At 31.3% G+C, this 25,713-nt stretch overlaps 1 protein-coding gene across 2 annotated transcripts; it reads left to right on the forward strand.

Annotated features, from left to right (window-relative positions):
* Positions 1-8,378: 8,378 nt before the first annotated feature.
* Positions 8,379-25,233, forward strand: LOC123704190. 2 transcript variants are annotated; one of them, XM_045652502.1, is made up of 9 exons: positions 8,379-8,731; positions 21,628-21,763; positions 22,256-22,360; positions 22,922-23,057; positions 23,431-23,510; positions 23,627-23,836; positions 24,161-24,374; positions 24,576-24,661; positions 25,021-25,233. In XM_045652502.1, the coding sequence occupies exons 1-9, from the start codon at positions 8,729-8,731 to the stop codon at positions 25,212-25,214; spliced, it is 1,164 nt and encodes a 387-aa protein (XP_045508458.1). In that variant the 5' UTR covers positions 8,379-8,728; the 3' UTR covers positions 25,215-25,233. The 2 variants fall into 2 exon arrangements, with proteins under 2 accessions (XP_045508458.1, XP_045508456.1); XM_045652500.1 differs by lacking the exon at positions 8,379-8,731 and adding an exon at positions 20,437-20,549.
* Positions 25,234-25,713: the final 480 nt, after the last annotated feature.

Consider the following 25,713-nt stretch of genomic DNA (forward strand, 5'->3'; position numbering starts at 1 on the left):
TATTGTGTTGTTCATCGTAATAAAATACTATTATATACCTATATTAGTATATATTATGTTGTTTCATTATAATATTACATTCATCAAAACTGAAATTACCAAATTGTAAGTCTACCGTAATCCTTATATCGAAGTCAAAATTTAACTGGATTTATCAAATTATACAGGGTTAGCTATCTTGTCCGGCGAGGTTGCTGGTGTTTTACAAGTAACCCTGTATAGGTGTTACCGTCACGAGCAGCCATCGTCATACTTAATTTTATTAATTGGCATTGTCATTTTTTCCATTTGTAATTTTACTTCTATGTTTTGTACAATAAAGTTAAAATAAATAAAAAAGAGTGTGTGTTTATGTACACGCGTTACAAGTTACGCGCCAAAAGAAGTATAACTTCAAAAAAAATATATTAATATTATTTTTATATCGATAAACATAATAATGTTTATCGATATATTCTCGGCACTAAACACCGCCATGTTTTGTTACAAGCAATATGGCGCCGGCCACACTTTTTTTGTAGGTATGTCACTTCCATGTGATTCCTTATTCATTGGGAATATAACACAAACAGCACAAACGCAAGATTACAATTTACATGTTTTTATTAATACATATACATTTCTTTATTTTTTCTTCTTTCTTTCTTTCTCCTTCACTATACTTTAAATAATAATAGGTATGTAGAAAGTTAACAGCACATATCTAATATTAGATATTCACTATTGAGTTAGAATCGAATGTAATAAACCCATAATTACGTCACAATGCAATACCTATGAAAAAATAACTAATAGAAATGAAATAAATGTAATTTTTTTATACATAATTATTATAAATTTTGTACGAAATGGGGATAAATTTATGATATAGCAACTCTTTTATACAGTTGTGCCAATGTAAGAAAATTAATTTATGGATTCGTCTGCGAGGCTTTTTGACACAGTATCGATAAATCGGAAATTATAAATAAGTAGGTAGTTTTAACTTTTAACAGATGCACTTTTAACTTCATTTAATGTTTGTTAATCTTTTACGTCAAAACAGCGAATTGAAATTAACATAAGTAATCCTATTTACTACAAGAGTGAAACTGCGGAAATAGTCATTTTAGATAACTACTCTCTAAAAAACAAATTATAGTAGAGCCATTTTAATAGGCAACATTTGACAGTTCAAAAAAATTCAACAACGTAACCTAGTAACGACGACATAGATTAGCATGATATTTCGTTTTGTTAGAACTGCACATTTGCTTAACTTTTTTCAATTACGATTACATATTTATAATAATAATGACCGATTAAAGTAATTTTAAGATTTCATTTTACTCATAAACCATCCTAAACATAATAAACAATTTCTGAATTGAAGAACTGACGTCGCTACAATTTTGTATCAATAAACCTTTTTTCTTTTACTCTAAAAATCGAAATCTGACATCTAGAATCGAATGCATTGATTACTTGTGATTAAAAATCATAATAAATTAATAAATTCGATTGACAAATGTTTCAAATCCGTATCGATTATAGTCCTTTCCACCCTAAGAGCAATTAACCTATAGAGTACTTGTATCGAGCGTATACAATTTACATATATTTGTTTCTCTCTATCTAAAGAAAACGTCGTATGAAAGAATGAGACAGCTATAGACAACAAGCTACGTTTCAACATAGTCATGGCACCATTTTTACTATAGGTACGTATTTAGATAGATAGAAGGTGATAGTGATGGGATGTGCTTCAATCGATAAAATCGTGAATGTATTTTGCATTTACGGTTTCGTGAAATAATAAATAATAAAAAAACAAAACTTATAATTAATTTCAGTTGAATACATTATTTGTTTAATCCTACGTATATAATAAATGCGAAATTATGTGAGAAGGGATGTTACTCTTTCACTGCGGAACCGATTACAATGAAATTTTGTACATACACACATAGGTTAGGTTTTATCCCGGAAATCCCACGTGAACGGGAACTGTGCAGGATTTTCTTTAAAAACGCGGGCGGAAAAGTAGTACATTATAAAAGAAATTTTAAAACTTGAAATGTAATTTAAAATAAAGAAGGAAATGATGATAAAGTTAAAGGAGTGAGGAGAAAGGCACAGTCAGCATGAAGGAATCATGCAGCATTTTAACAAGTTAATAAAAGGACTGTCTTAATGAAAACATTTTCCTAACATCCTACTAATAAATCGAAAGTTTGTGAGGATGGATGTTTGTTACTCTTTCACGCGAATACTACTAAACCGATTACAATGAAATTTGGAAAAATTACTTTTGATCCCGTAAATCCAACAGGAATGGGAACTATGCGGGTTTTTCTTTGAAAACGCATGTATATTAAGTATGTATTTCAATAGTAGTTTCTCATCTAATCAACCGTTTAATTTTCACATAGTTACACATTTAAAGTAGGTAACTTATGTGTAAAAAATTTCAAAATAAAAATTCACTCTCTTTAATCAAATGTATTTATTATCTACAGGAACAAAAAAAAACGTAAGCGTAAGATTGCACAATTCTTCTAGAGTATCCATCTTGATAACACGTAGGCTCGAAATGCAGTGAACACAATATTGCGAATTGTGGCGGCGTCCAATCAACTCATGTCTCACGTTTTATACCCATTTTTTATTTAGCTCTGGAAATCTAAAACAAAATGAATTTATTAATAATCTGAAAGAGAAATTAATAAACAACAAACGAAAACTAAAACACATAGGGCAAATAAAACAACCACGTGGTATGTTTTATTTTCCTGCGGTAAAAAATTTACATCTATTATTTGCAACAACAACTACATATAAATCTGATTTATGAAACAAAATAAATAAATCAACGTTAATATGAAATAGATTTTTTGTCATAAATCGATAATATACGCTAGATGTGTTACAACACTACGGTGGTAAACAAAATGCCAAACGTGATATTATTGTGACGTTTTTTAAAAATTATTTCATTATTTTATATTCCACAACCCCATAAAGTGGGTAAATGTTACAGTTACAACATAAAATTACAAAAAAGCGCTTGATAAAACCTTCAAATAGGTTTAAAACATAAATATTTATCAATTTGCTGAAAATCACTTACCGATGGAAAGATATTTTTACATTGTTTTTATCCAAAACTCCCATTCGACTAGTGATAGCCGGTTGCTAAACATACAATAGTTATTTTAGCACACTGACAAATAAAAAGAAACACTGTACACTTTATATTTTCTAAATATTTCGTTAAAAACACTTGACGCACTGAGCCCACCAGCTGGTTGGAAAACAAACTGACTGCCGGCGCGCTACGTTTGAAGACAGTGCAGATACTCTATCGCTATCTCAATCTGGCTTATGCTGTTATTGACTAAGAGTAAGTAGATTAGAAAATATGTATTTTGTTCTGTCTTAATATAAGAACTCTATAGGTTAATTGCTCTTAGTTTCCACCTAAGATGATTTCTGTGACACATCGATTTTTGACACGTGTAGAGATGTCTTTACTGAAATCATATCAATTGTTTCCGATAATCGATAATATTTTATATGGAAATGAAATCGATTTGAATAAAGTACCAAAATTAGTTTTTTCGGCATTTCGCCAACAATTAACTAAGGAAACTTAGCAAACAACAGCAAAAAAAAAAGTCAACAATAGCAATTAGTAACAATAACAGAATACCACGTAAAATATCAATATAAAAATGCAACTTGTATACAAAGCTGACGCACTCGTACAGACGATTGACTCGATTGACAAACGATCACAAGATGGGCGCCGATTATATGTTTTCCAACTCTATGATTTTTCAACGATCCATTTCATGTACACGAATTGCGTAGGTATATATTTTTGTGTTATTTTATTTTATTTTTCATTATATTAAACTAAACAATACTGTTTTTTGATTTATAAGCTTAAGATGTTTCATTTTTATATTTTTGGTAATAATGCCGCCATAAAATAAAAATAATATGCACTAAAATTATTTTGGCGTTTTAAACATAAAATACGTAATTCGGAACACGACGAAGTGTCACAGGAATCATCCTACGTGAAAAGGACTAAGTATAATACACTTTAATCCATTGAGATATACATATGGAGACGACACCGCCTACATCACTTATGTTCCGCTCAACATACGCCATATGTCGTAACTGCACGCTCATTTTTTATTTGTTTTAAAGTGAAACGCATCAAATGTGCCTTCGTCTGTGTTACGATATTGCACAAATAATACAAATAATACGGAAAAGTGCAAAGGAATAACTTTCATCGGTACGTACCTAACTAGATAATAATTTTTAAAACTTAGTTAGAGCAAAAAAATGGCGCACAGATTTTGTTCGTGGTGTCTCCTCCATACGTAGTACTATTATCTCAATGCTTTAATCGATGTTTTTAAGCAGGTTACCTCTCTTCGAAGATAAAATTGATAGACGTCAAATGTTGCCTATTAAATTGGCTCGACACTACATATTAGTCTTATAATTAATTCATAAGTTCAAACAGTTTTTTTAACAATAACCAAAGTCTTATTAAGTTATTAATTAATATGCTTATTGGCGTTTTTACTAGGTACCTACACTGTACACAATACACATCATTTAAATTATTATCAGACTGCTCCTTTGGTACTGTGATTTGTCGGTTTAACATAATCTTTATCATCGTCATCGCCTATATATAATATTATGTTCCCATAGCCCACTGCTGGGACACGGGCCTCCTATGAGGGGACAGGCCATAGTCCATAATCCATGCACGCAAAGTGCTGGTTGGCGGATGTCACATGTCTGCAAACTTTTGATTCTTTGTAGGTTTTCTTAAATTGTAATTCTTCACTATTTCGAGCAGTGGTGATGCTATCCACATGCGTAGATAAGTTGAACATTAATTTCATTGCATTTTCAATTATTAAGATAATGTGTATACCTATGCACTAACTTTCCGCCCGCGGCTTGGACCGCTTTGTCTAAAACCTAATCTTTACTAATATTATAAAGCTGAAGAGTTTGTTTGTTTGAACGCGCTAATCTCGGGAACTACGGGTCCGATTTGAAAAATTCTTTCGGTGTTAGATAGGCCATATAACGAGGAAGGTTATAGGCTATATATCATCACGCTAAGACCCTCAGGAGTGGAGCCACGGGGGTGAAACCGAGCGGAGCAGCTAATAAATTAGTATATACCTTCTTTTAAAAAACACATGAAAATCTGTTGCGTAGTTTTAAAGATTTAAGCATACATAAGGATATAGGTAGGGACAGAGAATGTGACTTTATTTTATACTACTTATGTAGTGATGTAGTGATGTAGTGATAAGTTGTTTTTTAAATCAAACATGGGTATCAAAATATGAACAATTTACTGTATCTAAGTACTATCTTACTTCGAAACTTGCTTTAAGCCACAAGTAAGCAAGTTAAGATTTCGTCAGTCACTATCAGTGAACATTTAATGTCTTATCAGATAGCGAATGATTTAACTGGGACGAGATGCTGTTACCTTCAAATTGTATAAAATATGTATTAAAATTTGTTTAATTATTATCTACGTTTAAATGATAAAAATGAAGTCCCATGTCCCCTAGTGGGGTAAGGGGCAGATGCATTATACATCTGTTTCACTGATCGATTTTCTTTAGGGACAAGTAGGTGATCAGCCTTCTGTGTCCTGCCAGACCGAGACATTTTTTTTTCTTCGTCTCCACGGGGAATCGAACCCAGGACCCCTCGGTGCTACGCTTACGCGTCAACCTGACCAAGGAGGCGGTCACGTTTTATAACTCAGCCCCCGGAATCACAGACACAATAGAAAATCTATTGTGTCGTGGACCGATCGGGCCGCTCGGGGCTCAATGGGTTAATGATAGGAATTAGGAGAGTATTTAATTATATTTCGATATTAATAGATAGTACCTATGTACATTTAATTTTTAACAAAGGAAAGAGGAACTAAACATTCGGTGAAGGAAAATAAAACATTCAAGCACATTTTCTCTCTAAGGTGAATCATAAAATGATTATTACAATATCAATTGTCGGGTTTCTAGATTTAAAGGTAATGTCGAAATGTCGGAATAAATCCATACTTCACTACATAGTATAAAATAAAGTCGCTTTCTCTGGCCCTAAGTATGTCCCTTTGTACGCTTAAATCCTTAGAGCATTAAACCCTTAAATCTTTAAAACTACGCAACGGATTTTGATGCGGTTTTTTTTAATAGATAGAGTGATTCAAGAGGAAGGTTTTATTATTTTATTAGGTTTGAAACAAAGCGGGCGAAGCCGCGGGCGGTAAGCTAGCAAATAATAAATAAATAATAGATAGATCTTTATTTCAGACACAATATCCATATACTTATTAACATAATTACAATTACAATTTTGCTTAAATTTACCATAATTAAGTACCTATAGGAAACGTGGCCATAATTTTCTCCTATCCCCGTCAAGGGGGGACGCCCTTGTGCATGTCGCTACCAGGGTGAACCTTCAGTTCACCCCCGCGTCCGCGTTAAAATGTAAAAGCCCTTCTGGCTAACATTGAGAAACACCTTACAAAAAAAAAAAATTCTCCTGTTTGTAGGTATGATACTTACATTTCAAATCATAAATTACTGTATTACCTATGTATGATTTGTTACGAATACTGAAACTGGAAATAATTTATTAAACCTTGTTTATAATAATTTGTAGCATGGCTACTATTGAAATCCTTGCAGCTAAATTTCAGTAGGAGCTCCTTATCAATTTTTAAATGAAATAACTGCAGTTAAGCTAACAAAGACGATTCCTTCAGTTTGTTTCAAAGTTCCATCTAAACTAACACAGACAATTCCTTTATTTTCTATGTTTTAAACTGCAAAGTATCCGGATATGTCTATACTTCATAATATTATAAAGCTGAAAAGTTTGTTTGTTTGTTCGAACGCGCTAATCTCAGGAACTACTGGTACCTACGATTTGAAAAATTATTTCGGTGTTAGATACCTAGGTAGTCCATTTATCGAGGAAGGCTATAATAGCCTATATAATATCATCACGCTAAGACCAACAGGAGTGGAGCAACGAGGGTAAAACCGGGGGGCACAGCTAGTACCTAACATTTATGTAACATCTATTGTTCAGAATCGTTAATTTGCATTTCCAATCAAAAACTCAAAAGCTTTTATTCAAAGTTTATTCTTAGTCGTAAAATAACGACCGCACATGCATACCTTGCATGAAACAATAGTTAGAAAACGAAAGCGTTTACAGTCACACTTCCTAATGGGTATACACGAGCGTGCGAAACGCGGCGTTTTTAATTTTAGGGTTCCGAACCTAAAAGAAAAAAACGGGACCCTAATAGGATCATTTTGTTATCCGCCTGCCTGTGTAATAAGACCTTTTTTCTCAGGAATACGTAGAGATTATCAATCTGTTTATATTGAATATGTACTCAAGTCTAGGGTTCCTTGAACTGTGAAAAAATGAAACTTACAAGCCAACGCAGTAATAAATTGAAGCTGTTAATGTTGCATATTTTCGCCAATCACAAGTTAATGAAAACCTACAGGGTAAGTATTTCCCGTGTACACAGAGTATTGAAATTTAGTAAAAAGCAAAGTCTTATAGCATAGATGAAGGAACAATTGCTAAAACTCTAAAAGCATAAATTTCTAGTTCGAACACAATAAATTATGCTCCGAGTCGCATGTATTGCAGATAGAGAAAATCCTTTGTTCACATTTTAAAGCTATTTTAACATCAAAATACTAAGTAAGTAACTATTTTGATTAAAACACTAAGTTGTTGTTATTATTTTGTTGAAAGTTCACCTTTTTGAATGCATTTTGGAAAATTTTATTGATCAGAATAAAAGGAAGTCTCTTGTCTTCAGTAAATAGTGAATAAAAAATATGAAAATAAAATGATTGAAAGAGATTGAAGTCTCACTTTCACAGCTTAGTATTTGCTAGAATTGTAATAAAGTAATCTAAAAATGTTGATCCAAATCCAAAAACACTTAATTCTCTAAATTAGAAATATAAAGGTATGTGGTAGGTACGTATTAATACATAAGCTATTAAATTAATGAAGTATTGTAAACAATCTCAACATTTTTTTGGTTTTAAAATAAGCAAAAGAAAACATCAACCATAATAATATACGAAATACACTAACTTTCGATTAAAACGCTACGATCGAACGCTAGTAAGTAAACCGCCTAAAGCGATAAGAAAATACGAATAATGTTCGTCCCGCGTGCATGAGTGACGTAACAGGTAACTTTGTATAAAGCGCCCAACTTGTAACACTTGACGCCATTTTTACGTAAACCACCACCTGAACCGTTAGTGTTTCTAATCCACCACCCAATTAGTGACTCTAATCAACTAAAATTGTTTCAAATTAGTCCTGTACGCATTGCGCAATTAAAATTTAAAATCTCTTTGGTAGTTCGAACTATTTATACTTCGAATTAGTGTCAGTGACATGTCAAATTTTGGCGGCATATTTGCGTTCGGAAAATCGTTTCACAAATTCCATGCAATAACTTGATTGGATGATAAATGATTTTAAAACAAACGTTTGTAAATAGAACCGCTGGCTTTTGATTGGTCACATGACGAATGAGCTGGGCGTCTATGTCAAGAAATGAGATAAACATGTGATTCAAGATGGCTGAACATTTTCAGATAGAGTATCGTAGAAACTGCGTCCTGAAATGGTGAGATTATTTTTATTTCTATAATTATCAAAGGATTTCAAGATATTTTCTAATTTCCTTTTATGTTAATACATAGAATTATTGTTAGTACTTTTTTATCTAATTTTTATGTACATAGTTAGTATACTGACCGTTTACTATGGAAGAATTTTATGAAAATTCGAACTTTATTTTTATAAGTATTTTAAGTGGTATTCATAGATTACCTATATTATTAAATGGGTTGAACCGCGGTTGTTCGCGGGTGTAGATTGAAAAAAATTTGTTAGTTTGATAATATTAAACATATTTGAGGGATTTTTATGTCTTTACTGATAAGAACTTAACCAGTTTGAAAGGCGATGAATAAAAAAGTAATTAAATTTTTAACTAGTTATGCATTAAACTAACATTGTATCAACTTTTCTAAAAACGTACTTACCTCAAAAATTAATAGATAAATACACAGATTTTTTACAAAAATTAATAGATAAATACACAGTTAAAATAATGGTTCTCTAATTCAATTTATAATAATAATTAATCATGCAGAAAGAACGAAATCAAATATTTCATTTGACAGCTTGACACAGATAAAAAAAGTTCAAATTTTAAAAAGTTAAAATATTTTCGCGCCCTATTTCATTGCGTTATTAACGTAGGTGTTTTAATGAGCCAATGTTTGCAGTTGAAATACCATCTAATGCCATCCATGGCCATGCTGTGCAAATACAACGATATCTTAGATTAAGAGCAGTAAACTTTGATAGTGAAGAAATGGAACGTTTATGTTTAGTTAGTTTTAAGTGGATTTTGTGATACGGTTATTTTACTTTAAAAGAGCACGATAAATAAGTAGGAAGTTAAATTTGTGAAAATTGTGAACGAGGTAAAAATTGTAGTTAATCAAACGTTTTAGAAAAAGGAAGAAGTTCTTCCATTGTATTTTTTGCGTGTTTCTTGCTTCAGAGTTTTTGACTGTTAAAACATGGTTAGAACTGATTTTGACGATTTTTCGTTTACAGCTATATTTCATTTAAACCTGGTCTAGTTCTGACAATAATAATTAAAACATAATAATTATTTTTTAAAAATTATCATCGCATAGTTTCTTTTATCTATCAAAATCTACACATGGCTATAAAAAAACTTAATTTCAAAAATAGAATTGTACGCTTTTAAATCATAGACAATTTCAAGAGAAACTAGAAAGGAGGTTAACCATCGCACCTACGTCACAAATTTATAATAATAAAATAAATAGATATTACACAATAAATGTGTGTCGGTAAGAATATTATAATGTTTTGTAACGAATGTGCTGTTTGCACTCAGGTTATAATTATTTTTGCACACTTGACACATTTGGCGTGGTTTAGAAGGACGATGCTTAGAAGTTAGAGCCTATATGTAGGTATGACCAAGAATAGTATAAGTAGGTAAACTTTTTCATAGTAGGTTTACATCACAGAACAGTTTACATGAATATCAATAGGTACCTAACTTCATCGAAATTGATTTAGAAAATAAATATTTTTGGTTAAAATGTGTTTGAGAAAGTCCTGTCTGTGCGTTAGTGAAAACGTAATTAAAATCAGTGCAGTAATTTTTGAGTTTATTGCGAACAAACGGACAGAAAATTTGATGATAATATTACGTAGAGATGGAAATATTTAACAACTGTGGGAAGTAGAAAAGTATCAAAATATATATTATCTATAAAATAAACTCTGTCTACCTGATACGTATTCACACTTAAATATTGATAGATGGAGCAGAGATTGCAAATAGATACTAGGTAAGTATATCTTTCTCGAGGGCTTGTATGGGAAAAGCTATCATAAGATAAAGTGAACCACGCGAGCGGTCAAAAATAAAATAAAATCGATCCTGTTCCTAATCTATACATAATAAAAAGGAATTGCCAAATGTGTTGCTTACCGTACCTAAAACTTGAGAACGGCTAGACCAATTCCGAAAATTTTAATTTAACGATTTGAAGGCAAGGAAGGTTCTTATGGAGAAACAACATGAAAAAGGGGAATAGGACAGAATAACGCAGCTAGTAGTAAGTAAATTGTTAAATTAAAAAAAAAATCTAGTAGTAAAAAAAAATTCTTCACAATGTTTTAGATTAGATAAACTTGTAATAGAAGAGGAATGAACTAAAAACCTACTGGATCGTTTTCTGAGTGATATTGTATTATTCTTGTTTTTATCCCAGACTAGCTGCTCCGCACGGTTTCACCCCCGTAGCTCCACTCCTGTTGGCCGTAGCATAATGTTATATAGCCTATAACCTTCCTCGATAAATGGGCTATCTAACACCGAAAGAATTTTTCAAATCGGACCAGTAGTTCCCGAGATTAGCGCGTTCAAACAAACAAACTCTTCAGCTTTATAATATTAGTATAGATAAATCCGGACGAAGCCGGGTCAAGTTTGTAGTTAGTTTGTATATAACACGTGTAAATCTATAGATTAAAATACAAAACAGTGAGACATTTATAATATGTATTTGAGCATTCCAAATCTTTTGTCACGGAAGCTACATTATTTGAGCAGGTGTAACTGTAGATCGTGTGATAAAAGACTCTATTTTAATGCAATAGAGTTCATATTGCTTTGGCATGTAAATTGTGAGTAATATATTCATTTTTCCTATAGATAGATTCCATAAGACACTGTGTAAATGGAATAACTATTAAAATATGTCAGTGCATTGATATGATTAAAGTATATCAAGAAGACATTCTAAAAAAGTATTTGCCTTTAGCTCTTGAACTATAAAAATATGTCGGTGCATATCAATGCAAAAATACCTAAATTTTTGCCCTTACCCATAGACAAAAAAGCTGAAATATGATCTACTACAAGCTTTAATAAGATCTATATACATGTAATTAATAATTATTATAATGACATCGATACTTGAAAGGTGTACAATGATTTAATTAAATCTGACCGTTTAAAGTGGTTCAAAATCGGGTCTAAAAGAGATACATGCAAACATACAGGTGAAGCTAATAAAAGGTTAAATCTACGAATTACGATAAACTTTGACTTTTATTTTTTCGTAAAACTTTAGCTTATGTCACTGCTTCCCGTAAGATCCTCCTTGAAAGAGACGTCTTTGCTAGCTTGCGTAAAAACTTTGCATATTTTCAATAGCATTAGATTATAAAATTTGAGCAAACGCGGATAAATTACTTATGTATATATTGCCAATAATTGCACTTTTTAAAATAGTATATGTGTTGTAGTGTTTTTCCATCTTAGCTCATAGCAATTTTACCCATTTTTAAATATACCATTACATTATCGGGAAATAAATGAACAATATTTCTTCCGTCAAAGTTAGAAACCTCACTTGAAATCACCAACAAAACTTAGAAACTTAACTAACTTGAACAATATTCTTAATTGTTATACGTAAAACACATATTTCCATGTAATGTATTATAGTATTCAAAGGCAAATTCTTTAGAAACACCACCGCCATACAAATGGTTTGAGACAATTAGCGTCCACGTATTGTTGTTTGTGTGTTTGTCTTGTTATGCAAGTGACCTATTTAGTATATTAGTATGCAACGGTTTCACTCGTATAGGTGTAACAAAATGTTTTGAAAAATGTATTGGAAACTGTTTTTTGTATGCTACAAGAAGTGGCTTAGTTTAAACGTAGTTAAAACTACGGTTAAATAGAATTAAATTCAATATTTATGATTAGATTTGTAAATTTTAAAGTGAATACAAAAAGTCTTTTGAAAAACTTACAGGACGAATGTCATTCTAACTATTTATCACGTTGTCAAGACAGCATCATTAAGGATCCAAAGGAATTTTGGACGTATATTAACAGCAAACGTAAGAATTCTAATTTACCATCCAACATGAATTATAATGGACGCGTTCTCACAAACGGTAGTGATATTTGTAATGCTTTCAACGAATATTTTCATAGCGTGTTTCAAAGGACTATCTCCTCCAGCGTAACGCCTAATGCCTATGATTCTGATGTAACTGACTGCTTACACACTATACCTTGTAATGATGGAGAAATAAAAAAAACTACTGAAGGATTTAGATGTTAAAAAAGGCGCTGGTTCAGATGGTATACCAGCTATATTCGTAAAGAAATGTCAGTCCGGTCTTCTTTTACCTTTAAAAATATTATTTAAACGTTCAGTCACCGAAGGAGTTTTCCCGAAACGTTGGAAAGAAGCCTTAATTGTACCGATTCATAAAAAGAATTCTAGATTAGAAATACCAAACTATAGGGGTATTTCATTGCTTAACATATTCTCAAAATTGCTTGAAAAACTCGTCTACAAAAGTATTTACACACATGCTCTGAATTACATTCCATATAATCAACACGGTTTTATAAAATCACGTAATGTCTTAACAAATTTATTGGATTTCACCCACTATCTTAACACTAATATGAATGACAACGTACAAGTTGATGTAATTTATACAGACTTTGAGAAGGCATTTGACAGACTAAATTACAATGTTCTAATAGGCAAGCTTTCAGATGTAAATATCAAAGGAAACTTACTGAGATGGTTAGATTCTTATATAAGAAATCGTTGTCAAGCCGTTGTAGTTGGTGGTTATAGGTCTAACTTTGTAGATATCCCGTCAGGTGTGCCGCAGGGTTCACATATGGGACCTTTGCTGTATAATATCTATCTTTATGATATAGATAAATGCTTTCATAGTTCTAAATTCCTTTTATATGCGGACGATAAAAAGATATTTACCAAAATAGCTAGTTTAGATGATTGTCTTTCACTTCAAAACGACCTTAATAGATTAACAAATTACTATAACATAAATAAGATATCAGTTAATATAAATAAATGTCAAAAAATAACTTTCTCTAGGAATAAAAAAAATATTATAAATTTTGAATATTCAATCTGCAACGAAAAAATTCCATCCACTAATACAGTAAGAGATTTAGGCGTGATACTGGACGAGAAACTCACGTACAACGACCACATTGACTAAGTCACAAATAAGGCATTTGCTAATTTAGGTTTTGTTTTGCGCACAGCTGAACCTTTTGACGATATACGATGTTTAAAGGTCTTATACTTTGGATATGTTCGGAGTATCCTTGAGTTTGCATGTGTAATATGGCGACCAATCTACAAATGTTATATCAATAGGCTAGAAAAGATACAAAAAATATTTTTTAAGAAATTAAATTTTAAATCCAAACATTTCCCTGTAAGCTATGAGCAGGCTTGTCTACATTATAATATTAACGCGTTATCGGATAGAAGAGATCTAATTGACGTAATGTTCTTGTTTGATATTCTAAATAATAAATTTGACTGTATCTCTATTTTGAATCCTTTAAATTTTCGGGTTCCCAGTCAAGGCACTCGACAAAAAAATTTGTTCTTAGTGCCGTCAACGTCTACAAACTATCTTAAAAATTCTCCATATTTCAGACTCCCTGAAGTATATAATAATAAATTTTGCTCAGCTGATATATTTTGTTTATCACGCCCTAGATTTAAAAGTGCAATTCTTCAGATTATAAATAACTTAAATAAGTAATACACACACACACTCACACACACACACACACACACACACACATGCAGACCCTAACACACACACTCATTTACACGTCCACTCATTCTCTCACGTTGTCACCTACCTTAACAGGCTCAATTTCATTTCTGTTTTTCTCAGCTTTAATGTTATATTGTTGATATTGCTTGTTCACGAGAAGTCACATTTAATTCATTTATGTTTTGTGTTTCATCAAGAATTTTTTGTTAAAGTTAAGTTAAGTTTGTTAAAGTAAAAGAAAACAATTATTGTACCTTTGTAATTTGCCGTTTTTTGTCACACAATTTTACTATTATCGGTGTGCCTTGTAATTGGCGTTTTTATATGTAATTAGTATAATTTATCTTATCAACAGCTGTAAGGTACCTTTTATGAATAAAATAAAAATAAAAATAAATAAAATAAAAAAATTTTTGGAGACGGGACCAAATGATTCTTTTAGTTGATTTTTTTATTTAAATTTTTGCCTATAAATATCATTGATTATCCTATTTAAAATACCAACAATCTACAAAAGCTACAAATGCTTGACTCAGTTTGACCGACTTTCAACGAAAAGTTTTTATTCAAACTTTTTAACAACACATAATCTAGGATCGATGACAATTCAATAATTTCATGAGTTTATGCGTGTTTTTTTATCGATATGTCCATGTTCTGTTACAATTCCTGTTGCCAAGGGAAAAATGTCAATTTATTAAAAACGTATCAGTCAACACGGCAAGTTCACTTAAACAATTATCGACTACCATCTAACTGTGTGAACTGCTGCTTCACGAAAGTTGAGTTTGATTGTCGGCTTTTGGAGGTTAACCGTTAGTTAAGTTTAAACTGCGTTTGCGTAGTTTGTATAAAATATACCGGATATTTAGTGGAGTGACAGGTTAATATGATAATAATGCTTATATAGTGGGCTGTTATATATTATATCATAAGGATATAGCTAACGCTAGTCAAAGCACAGGATAATAACTAGTAGTTAGGTCAAATTTAGGATTAAATCCCGCCTAAACACTATTATTTGAATATTGTTTCTATGCACAGATTATCACTTAACGTCAGGTGATCTTTCTCTTTGCTAACATAAAAAAATACTTAAAAATATAGTTTAAAAAATAAAAATTCAATCGAATAACTAATCACATGTTCTTCTTCCAGTATTATTGCATACTAATGTCGTATAGTTATAGTAATTTATGATCCATTCTCTCGCAAATATTAAAATCTTTTGTTTAGGAAGTTACGTGTAGCAAGCCTGTACGGTAAAGATTATAAAATAGGACATACATCACATGTATGAGAACTTAAATGGCAAAGTAATTTAGTCATATTATGGTAGTTTGGTTCCGCAGTGGGGAAAAATATTTTTATAGATTTATTAAATGTTACGAAATTACAGTGGGTACTTTGCCTTAAGAATTAATAAGAGAGAATTCTTGCTTCATTTTTTTCTTATAGTCTAGTAGGTTTGCAGTTGATCTTTGCAGTTTTCGGCTTTGACCATGCCCATAAGCATCATCAAGTATAGTTAACCTATATTATTATATCGTTGAGTATATTTATGTACCTACCTGTGGGTTCGTCGCTAATGCTATTTTTTGCCTCATTCATTCAACGATTCTGCACAATAAAATTTATTTAGTTTGGTAAAATTTAAATTATAAAATCGTAAGTTTAAATTTTTGTAGATAATCGATACTACTTGGTTAAATTATGTTCTTAGGGGCTGTCCATTAATCACGTGAGGCTCGAAAGGAGAGGGAGGGGTCCATCAAAACATCACGAAATATCACAAGGGGGAGGGGGGGTCAAGTAATATATAACGTGTATTTATTTTTCGACAAGCGCGCGATACTCTACGCATATCTTTCATTATTTTTGTCATTCAAAAACAAACTGCAATCTTTCTGTCTACCTCTGAACGTTTATTATAGTAGTCTTTAATTTACTATAATAAAATTAGATGATACTTATACCAGTATTTTTTTTTATAAATAAAAAATTGATTCTTTACAGGTACGAAAAAATACACGTGATATAGGGGGGAGGGGGGAGGGGTAGTCTTAAACCTCACCACGTATCACCAAGGGGGAGGGGGGGGTTAAAAAAATTCCAAAAAAAACATCACGTGATTAATGGATGGCCCCTTATACAAATAAAATACATCTGGCTTTACTTTAAACTAAAAGTGTGCAATCGCAGAGATTAAAGAATTCCTACATGACTCCTTCTGACGTTGTCGGTTAAAAAATAGCACATTTAAACACGACAATTTGTAACGGTAACCAACATGACATCCGTATTAGCTGGTGATAATTGTAACAGCACGTTTGCTTGCTTTTGTCGTAACAAATCCTACTTGATATGGAGCATGATAAAAAAGCAACTACGGAGTTTCTTGCCGGTTCTTCTCCATAGATACTGCTTTCCGAATCGGTGGTTAATGTTAAAAATATGTTATGACGACAAAAGTGCTTCTAGAAGAAGTCTAATTGAATAAATAAATTTGTGTTTGAGTTTGAAACTAGTTTTGTTATAATATAATATACTTATTAAACCTTTTGTATGTCCTGTTATAAGTCGCCTATTTGTATTTAGTTACTGCTTCATAAAAAGCTTGTATTAGCTTCAACTGTATGTTTGTCACCGACTCCTAGACTTGATTTTGAGCCATTTTAAACGGACAGATTTAGTTTAAACTTTGTACAATTATCAAGATCGGTGCCAATACAAAAATTTCATGAATGCTTTTAATTTTTTTAATTCTATTTGTGATTGTTGATTTACTTTTTTCGGATTACAATGGGATTACCTAATACCTTAGGGATTACAGGCAAAATTGTGTGTGTTGTTCTTATTTTAATTGATGTTCTGTGCGTGTAAATATATTGTGTATAAAGAAGTTGTGTCTGCAATATTTTTAGGACAAGTAAATTTGTTTAATTTTAAGTGATTTGTTATTCTAGTAAAACTTTAATCTTTATCCTTAAATAAAACCACTGAAAGAAACTACTTATAATTTAGAAAATAAAATTAAGTGATGTTTTCAGATAATTGCTCTACAGAAAATTGTAACTAGTTATCATTACAATTTTCTGTAGAGCAATTTTGCTATGTTTATCGTACAAAATATTTTAACTGTGTCAATTTAATATTAAATATTATTGTTAATCTGTGTAATTATAAAACAGGATTTGGAATCGCCAATAATCTGTTAATGAAGAGAGCTATCCGTCGACAGTATTGCATTTAAACACTGTCATGGAGTTGCTCTCTTTATGAACGGATGCTGGTTCATCATGGATTAAGAAGCTTCGAGAAGGTTCCAGAAGCTTCGAGAATTTTCTAGAAAATTCAAGAATATATGGAGAATGAAGATCGTCGTATTTATTGACGTTTATGAAGATGCGTTGTAAGGAAGTGTATTGTTTCTATATGTGATATGATTGTGATATATTTCGTTACCTATGTTCCAATTATGTTTTTTTTATTATATAAGCATTTGTTTTATTATGTAAAACTGTGAGTTTTTTTTAATTCATTATTAACTGCTAGACTGTGGTATATTATCATTGGTTGTGTGGTCTTACACATACCGTGTGTAAGAGCTAGCGCGCAAGAGCAACTTTTGTCTCCGCAACTTTTTTGTCTCTCCCATCAAATCTATAGGAAGTTGCGTCGCTACGTGCGCGCACTTTCTTACTAGCCCATGGAGTTGATGGGAGAGACAAAATAGTTGCGGAGACAAAAGTTGCTCTTGCGCGCTAGCTCTTAGTCTTTAAGACTTTAAAACATTAGTATGTTACGTATCAGACGAAGTCTGGTGGTATATTTTAGGTGGTAATAAAACACTTGTATCAAGCTAGCTCCTAAGTTGTTGTTTATGTCACGATAAACATACTGATTACGTTTTTCATTACAGATCCTGATAAATATTACCTATTTTTTGGCAAATCATCAATCGATCATTCAAAAACAATATGGTTAATATTATAATGAACCCACCGCACCCTTTGACGTAATCTGATAAACTAATAACTACTTTTTCTAAATACAGGAGTTAACTGTAAGGCAATAATTAGTTACTTGCTCTAATCTATGTCTTTATAGTTCTACGTCGTAATTTTTCATTGATGGTCAAATGACCATCAATTACGACGGGTAAAATTACCTGATGGCTGATAGCTAAGCTAATCATAGCGAATCAGGAAGATGTGGAAATATAAATCAAAATCTATTAAAATCTTAAAAAACTTGAATGTTTTTAAGGTATTTCATATCAGTCATGTCAGTTAATCATACTGCAATGTTTTTGTTATCTTGTTATCAAATATTAGCTTTCATCTAGCAATCTGAATATCAAACAGCAAATATAGTATTAAATGTAATTAATATAGAGTTAATAATAGTTTTATGATATAATGCTCTATTTAATATATATTTAATAATATATATTTAATAACTTATTTTTCTAAAAAATATGGTTATTAATTTGTTGTGGTTTTTTTTTTTAATAAATAGAGGTGTTTAGAACTTTAGAAGTAGTCTAAGTAAATCTATGTTAGAAAAAGTATTATAAGATCATGTCTCTGCATTTTATTACCTACATTAAAATTTTGCAATTACCATGGATTGACAATTTTTTTATAAAAAAAAATGCAAACCTAAACTCTATGTGAATTATCTTTTTGTTTGAAATATAATTTTTCTTTACTATATGCACATAATACTTCCGAAAACGTCAACTACAACCAAAAAGTGTAGTAAAGTGTGTAAAAGTGTAAACCTTGAAAATGTTACTCTAGTTCTAGCACAGAAATAGTCCTATCCTACTAATAACACTAATGTTATAAATGCGAAGGTTTGTGAGGATGAATGTATGTGCTTATATGTATGTTTGTTACTCTTTCACGCAAATACTACTGAACCGATTACAATGAAATTTAGCACACATATAGAGGGTAACTTGGACTAACACATAGGATAGTTTTTATCCCGGAAATCCCACGGAACGGGAATTATGCGGGGTTTTTCTTTTATAGGTTCTAGTGATCAAAAATAAAACATCTAAAGAGGAGCAGCTAGCAACACCAAATTATGAAACATCCGAAAATCTCGTAAAATTAATTTATCATTTTATCACACATCATATATGCATAGGTGTCATCTTCATTACCCAACAATGTAAACAAGTGCACTGCCTTATCGTTGATAAGAGATGTGATAAGGAACGGAAAATTAGGTTGGTTTTACCAAGCTTCAAACTATGTTTCAATTTGGATGCAATGAAGAAAGGTTTTAAGGAATATGGAATATTTAAGAGAATAGAGTTTAAACATGTTTATTGAAATAGTGTTTTTGTATATTTGAAATGCATACATGCATACATATGCGAATATTAGGTATACTTTTTTATAGTTTGTCAAATGCATTGGCTGTAAAAATTTTTAGCTTTAGTGTACCTACTACAAATTTCAACAGTATTATATTATCTTTTGTCTCAACTATGAGTGTCATTGGATACAGTATAAACTATAATAGATTTTAAGTATTTTATTATGAATAAAATTTATGTGTAGGTAGTTAGGTAGGTATGTACGATTTTTATGTACCTTAGTAGATACATTATTTTTAAAGGAATAAATGTAGTTAAAATAAGTTCCTACATTTTTAACCCTCGGTTAATAATTCTACACAACTCTACACGATGCATATTAAGTATATGGAATTATATAATATTTATTTTTGTTGTTTTATTTGTTTAAGTTCCTTTCCTATCCTTTTTTTGTTACAAAAAAAAAAAATTCTACCATAAGAAATCTACATTTTTACCGAGTAACATTTTTTTTTATTTAGTTATATAGCATTCAAATGCTTTATAAATGAATGTCAGCTCCAGGCGAAAGAGGGGTTCGAATCCCACCTTGTGAACGAATTTTTTTCTATGTAAAAATATAAAAAATAGCCTATTTTGTGTCCTGAGTTATACCGGGGGTTAAAACAAGCATAAGAGGCCATTTAATAAAAACGTTTCATTCGACATTTCCTTTATAAACAAAGGATATAGTGAATAATCAAACATCGATAATCGGATAATAATTGATAACTTATCAATAGATTTAATGAAATCAGTGTCTTTTAATTATTTGCCAAAGATGGCCGCCCTGGTTTTGTTTTTGTGTTTTTTTACAAGTTTTGTGGTTGTTTCTAGTGATGTGGTGTGTGAAAATGGATTTTGTAGAGTGGGTATTTATTTTTAGATATATTTAATTATCACAATTAGGTCTAAATTACACAATAAATACACATTAGATGTAAATCAGTGAATAAGTAATGAATTTCTGTACATTAGTCATATTTGAAAATGTTATGTAGATAATAATACACAAGGTTTTATTTTTAACTAGCGGTCCGCCCCGGCTTCGCCCGTGGTACATATTAACGTTTTCTCTACATAAGAACCATCCTCGTACTTCAAGGAATATAATAAAAAAAGAATTATCGAAATCGGTTCAGCCGTTCTCGAGTTATGGAATTACAACGAAAAGTGGCATTGATTTTTATATATTAGAAGAAAGAAGATGGTGATGAATATGAAAAAGTGACAAAACTGCTTTTACCCGTATGAGATATAGGCATCTATCCTGGATAGTCTTATGGACCTAATAGATATTAGCTAAAATACTTACAATGAATATTGTTTTTTCCGCAAATTATGGGGTTATCCCTTGTTTATCCCAAATGATATGCTGTAATTATTTATCCTGAATAGTATTATCGACGTAATAGATATTAGCTGAATTAAACGAATATGCTGTAATTAAAACAATCTGAGATGAACCAGCAGATTTTGTATTGGAAATATATGTAAATACAAATACTGGAATAGAATATTATGATTTATCTGTGTTATGGACGTCGTAATTCCTACAACCAACCTCGGGTAGGTTGGTAAGGACAACTGTTGCTCTTCTAAAATTTTACATTCTAAATGGTAGATAATAATCTAGCTAGCTAATAACATTAACATTAAAGACTAGAAAAAATTTAATCACGAGGCGGGCACGTAATCCTGACGATACGCATCAACAATAATTGTTTGACTATGACACTAATGCGCATGACAATACGCGTGCGTATGGTCGGTCTAGCTATGAAAGGTTTTATGAATTTCCATACATATGACAAGCGCGACTGACGTACGCACTGACGGTCGGTCAAGCTCGGATACCAGCCTAATTCTATTCTTTAACTTTAAAATAAACTTAAATTTATAGAGCATTGAATGCTATAAAACTAAATCAAATGTCCTATTTCCAGACGCATCTACTAGACGCCAAAAACCGGTGTGCGTCCACCGCGCCCGACTGCCGGTACAATAATGCGACACATTCCGGTCTCAATCTACCCTCACCTAGTTTGTGTAACTGCTGTGAATATTGTTTACCGCTTTATCGTGAGTATTCACGTATGTTATAATTTAGCATACAAAAAATATATTGGCCAATATATAAGCTTTACCAATCTGCAACCAGCAAGTAGTTTGCATGTCACTCATTTAAAACGTCGACCTACCCTTTGCCACACACAAACATCTGATCGTGATACATTTTTACAATAAGATCACGTCTTGTAATATCAATTTTTTTTTTTAATATTACCTACTATTGTTCCATTTATTTTGTACAATAGTGTTGTAAATCCTACTTATATTATAAATGCAAGATATTGTATGTTTGTTTGTTTCTTACTCCTTAACGCAAAAACTGTAGAATCGATTTTCATGAAATTTGGCACACACATAGATGGTAACTTGGATTAATACATAGACCGTTAGTTTTTATCCTAAAAATTCTACGTGAACGAGAACTATGCTGCTTTCCTTTGAATATATGGGCGAAGCTGCGGGCGAAAAGTACTTAGATAAATACCTACCTTCATATTTCAGAACAGAACCAAGACTGTAGTATTGGCGGTCCTGGCGACGGTATCACCATTGGTAGATGCGGGCATGGGCTCATGTGTGATGAAGAGACGAGGAAGTGTGTTAGAAGTGGGTATTTATTGATATATAACGATTAATTACATAAAAAGAGCGTTTGTGCCGAATACACGTGTTAGAAGTGAAACTTCTTTGGCAAGCTTCAAAGATAGCAAAATCGTCACCTTGTACTCCATGACGTGACGGTATTGTAACTATTTAGTACCTAGGTAATCTGTGGCAAAAGGCAGTTAACTAATGTCTTTAATGATGCTGTAAAATGATTACTTATATTTTGAAAAATAATATGGAGGTATAAGGCAATAATCTATCTAAGTTTACCTCATACTTACCTACTTCTGTAACTATGCCTAAACATTACAAATCGATTGTGTTAAGCATACGTAAAAATGAATATTTAAACTTTAAAGTATAAAATATTGCTTTATTTTCTTTTGAAATAGTCAAGTGCCATAGACGAAAGAAATTATTTACAAAAATATACCTCAACTACCGTATAAACTTACCTTTTTATAAATTAAAAGTGCCTACCCAAGTGCCTACCCTATTGGAATTATTACACTAAAAACACCTTAATGTTTACAAAAATACAACAATTAATTTAACTTTTAGTGAAAACAAAATGCCACGACTTACAAGACGATTACGATGAAAGATTTTCCCGCGGCGAAGTGGGTGCGTTTGAAAAACGGCCTTATTGCGACGAGAAAGGGAAGTTCGCGGCGTTCCACTGCGTGCCCACGCAATCGTGAGTGATGTTCTTGTGAAAAATCGGAAATCGATTATTCATATGAGAAAATAAAAATGTGGACACCTCTTATTAATTAGTAATTTGTACTGTCTATTCTTTGAATGAGTATATTTTTTATTTTATTGAAACATACGTTAGTTACATATTTTTTCAATTGATGATGAAAAATTTTTTTAAGCAGTAGAAATCTAATCAACTTTTAAATTTAAATCGCTTTCGTTTCAACTTTCAATAAGCAATAACATGATGGTGTTACTTTTACCTTATACATGATATTAATAGTGAATTAATTAAGAAACTGACATGATGCTAAGTTAAAGATTATTGTGCTAAAATACATATTTAAATTGATTCATTACTTTATTTACAGGTGTTTTTGTCAGTCTGAAGATGGTGAACGTTTGTTTGGCGAAGTTTTGTATACCGGTCCTTTACAGAATATGCCTTGCGGTAAGAATATAAATTATTATAATACAAATTTAATGTATGGGAAAGCTAGGAGACGGTCATATAGTAATAAGTATATTATAAAAATATGTAGACATTTTATCTATAATGGTTTACAGGTTGTTCCCGTTTCCATGAAAAAATAAAGAAGATAATTGACAGGAAAGTACAATTTCCTGTAGCTGGACCCAAATGTACATCGGATGGGAATTTCAACCCTGTGCAATGTGTGGGTAGATCATGTTTTTGCGTGAACAGAATAACTGGAGAAAGAGTGGGAAGCAATAGCATAGATTTAGATGAACAAAAGATATCAGACTTAAGCTGTTGTAAGTTTACTATACTTCATTTAAACGATAGAAGCGCATTATATTAAACCGTATGGACTTTCATTCGACTAAATTAAACTTATCCTTTGTACTTTCTAGGGTCTCTTTAGGTTATATTTGTATCAAATTTCATTTAAATCGGGTCTGTGGTTCAAGTGTGAAGATCGAGGAAGACCGAGATTGACAGAGTTACTTTCACATTTAAATTATTATATTATTAGTAAAGATTAAGGAGTTTCAAATCCGAAACGAAAAAAAGTGATTGCTTACATACAACTAGCTAAAAAAATAACATCAGCTATTTACCTAATTATTATTTCATAGATAACGAGGATCTGGATTTGTTCCCTGAACTATTTGAGGGTGAACCACCATACAATTACACGACTCCATGCTTCATGAATATTGAGAACAAAAAGAAAATAATCAAAGAAAGCGAAGAAGCTGGATTTATTATGGATTACTTTAACACGTTTGATGACATGGAGTGTCTGCCTGATGGTACTTCTAGTCGTGTTGGTCGGACGGCAAATGGCAGGTAAGGAAATACATAATATTATAACCAATATTTTAGGGATGTGTAGTAAAATTGATGATATTGCCTCGTTTTATTTCTTGAGCTATTTAAGCTCCTCCGTAATTTGTTGTCTTAATTGTTAAAAATACAAAAATCAAGTTTGATTGGATACTTTAAAAATATATTATGTCAGATTAACTAAATATACATTTCTTGTTTCAGTAAAATATGCATGAACGAACGATCAGTTAGAATTGGAGATTACGAAGCGCACCCCGATACTCCGGAATATAAGTCTATGGATTGCAGTGAGTACAATTTTTATTATTATTTGGTGGAAGAAATTTGAGATGGTAACACTATAATTTACTTTTTGACTTGTTTGGTTGGTTGTTAGCTAATTTTAACATTAATTATTGAGATGCTACTATGCAGTAAAAAATATAATATGACTGTTATTATTTTATATTTTAATTTAATCTTACTTATGAAAAGGTAATTGTGAAATGTGAACAGGCTTAAAAAAAACTATCAATTACATTGAGAGTACATCGTGAAAGTAAATAATCTAGAAAAATGTTTTCCAGCTGTCTGTTTCCTTATAAATAATGAATCTAAGAATGGAATTAATATAATTGATAATAATAAGTTTTTCATTTGTTTACAGAGTGTGCATTAACGTCATTATTGATGAGCTCACAAGCGTCACGGCCGGTGTGTTGTAAAAACGGCAACTTCAGACCGATTCAATGCTATCGCGGTGTGTGTCGTTGTGTGGACTCTGATGGTCGACAAGTGGGGAAAGAACAGCAGAATGTGCGGAGTTTGCCATGTTTCACACAAGACTGGCAACATTGTTGAATAAATTTTATAAAGTTTATATTTGTTGTTTTATTTTAAAATGGATGTAGAATGTGTAGCAATGGATGTAGGTATTAAATCAAATAAAAAAATAGTCAACAGCCTTTAATAATGACATTATAAACTCTTTTTTATCTAACGCCTTCTCATGAATATGTATTTTACTAAAGTTAACATAAAATATAAAATTCAATACACAAAGCGATAATATTATTAAAGAATAGATCATATTATGTACAGTTTGTACAAACTTAAGCTCAAACATTTATTTATTCGACTATACTAATACTAAGTTGTTAACAAATATGGATATTTTTTTATTTCCCTTTCTTTATCAATTTACAATCATACGTACCTTTTTTAATATTTTAATTATAGAAAGGACCCTTCACTGTAACACTGTTATCATTAGTCTTCAATACCAACAATTTTGTCATATAATACCATTTTAACAAATCCAGATATATATTTTAAGTAAATGTAACTGGTAAAAATATAT

This window comes from Colias croceus, chromosome 28 (assembly GCF_905220415.1).
Source record: "Colias croceus chromosome 28, ilColCroc2.1".
Taxonomy (NCBI): Eukaryota; Metazoa; Arthropoda; class Insecta; order Lepidoptera; family Pieridae; genus Colias; species Colias croceus.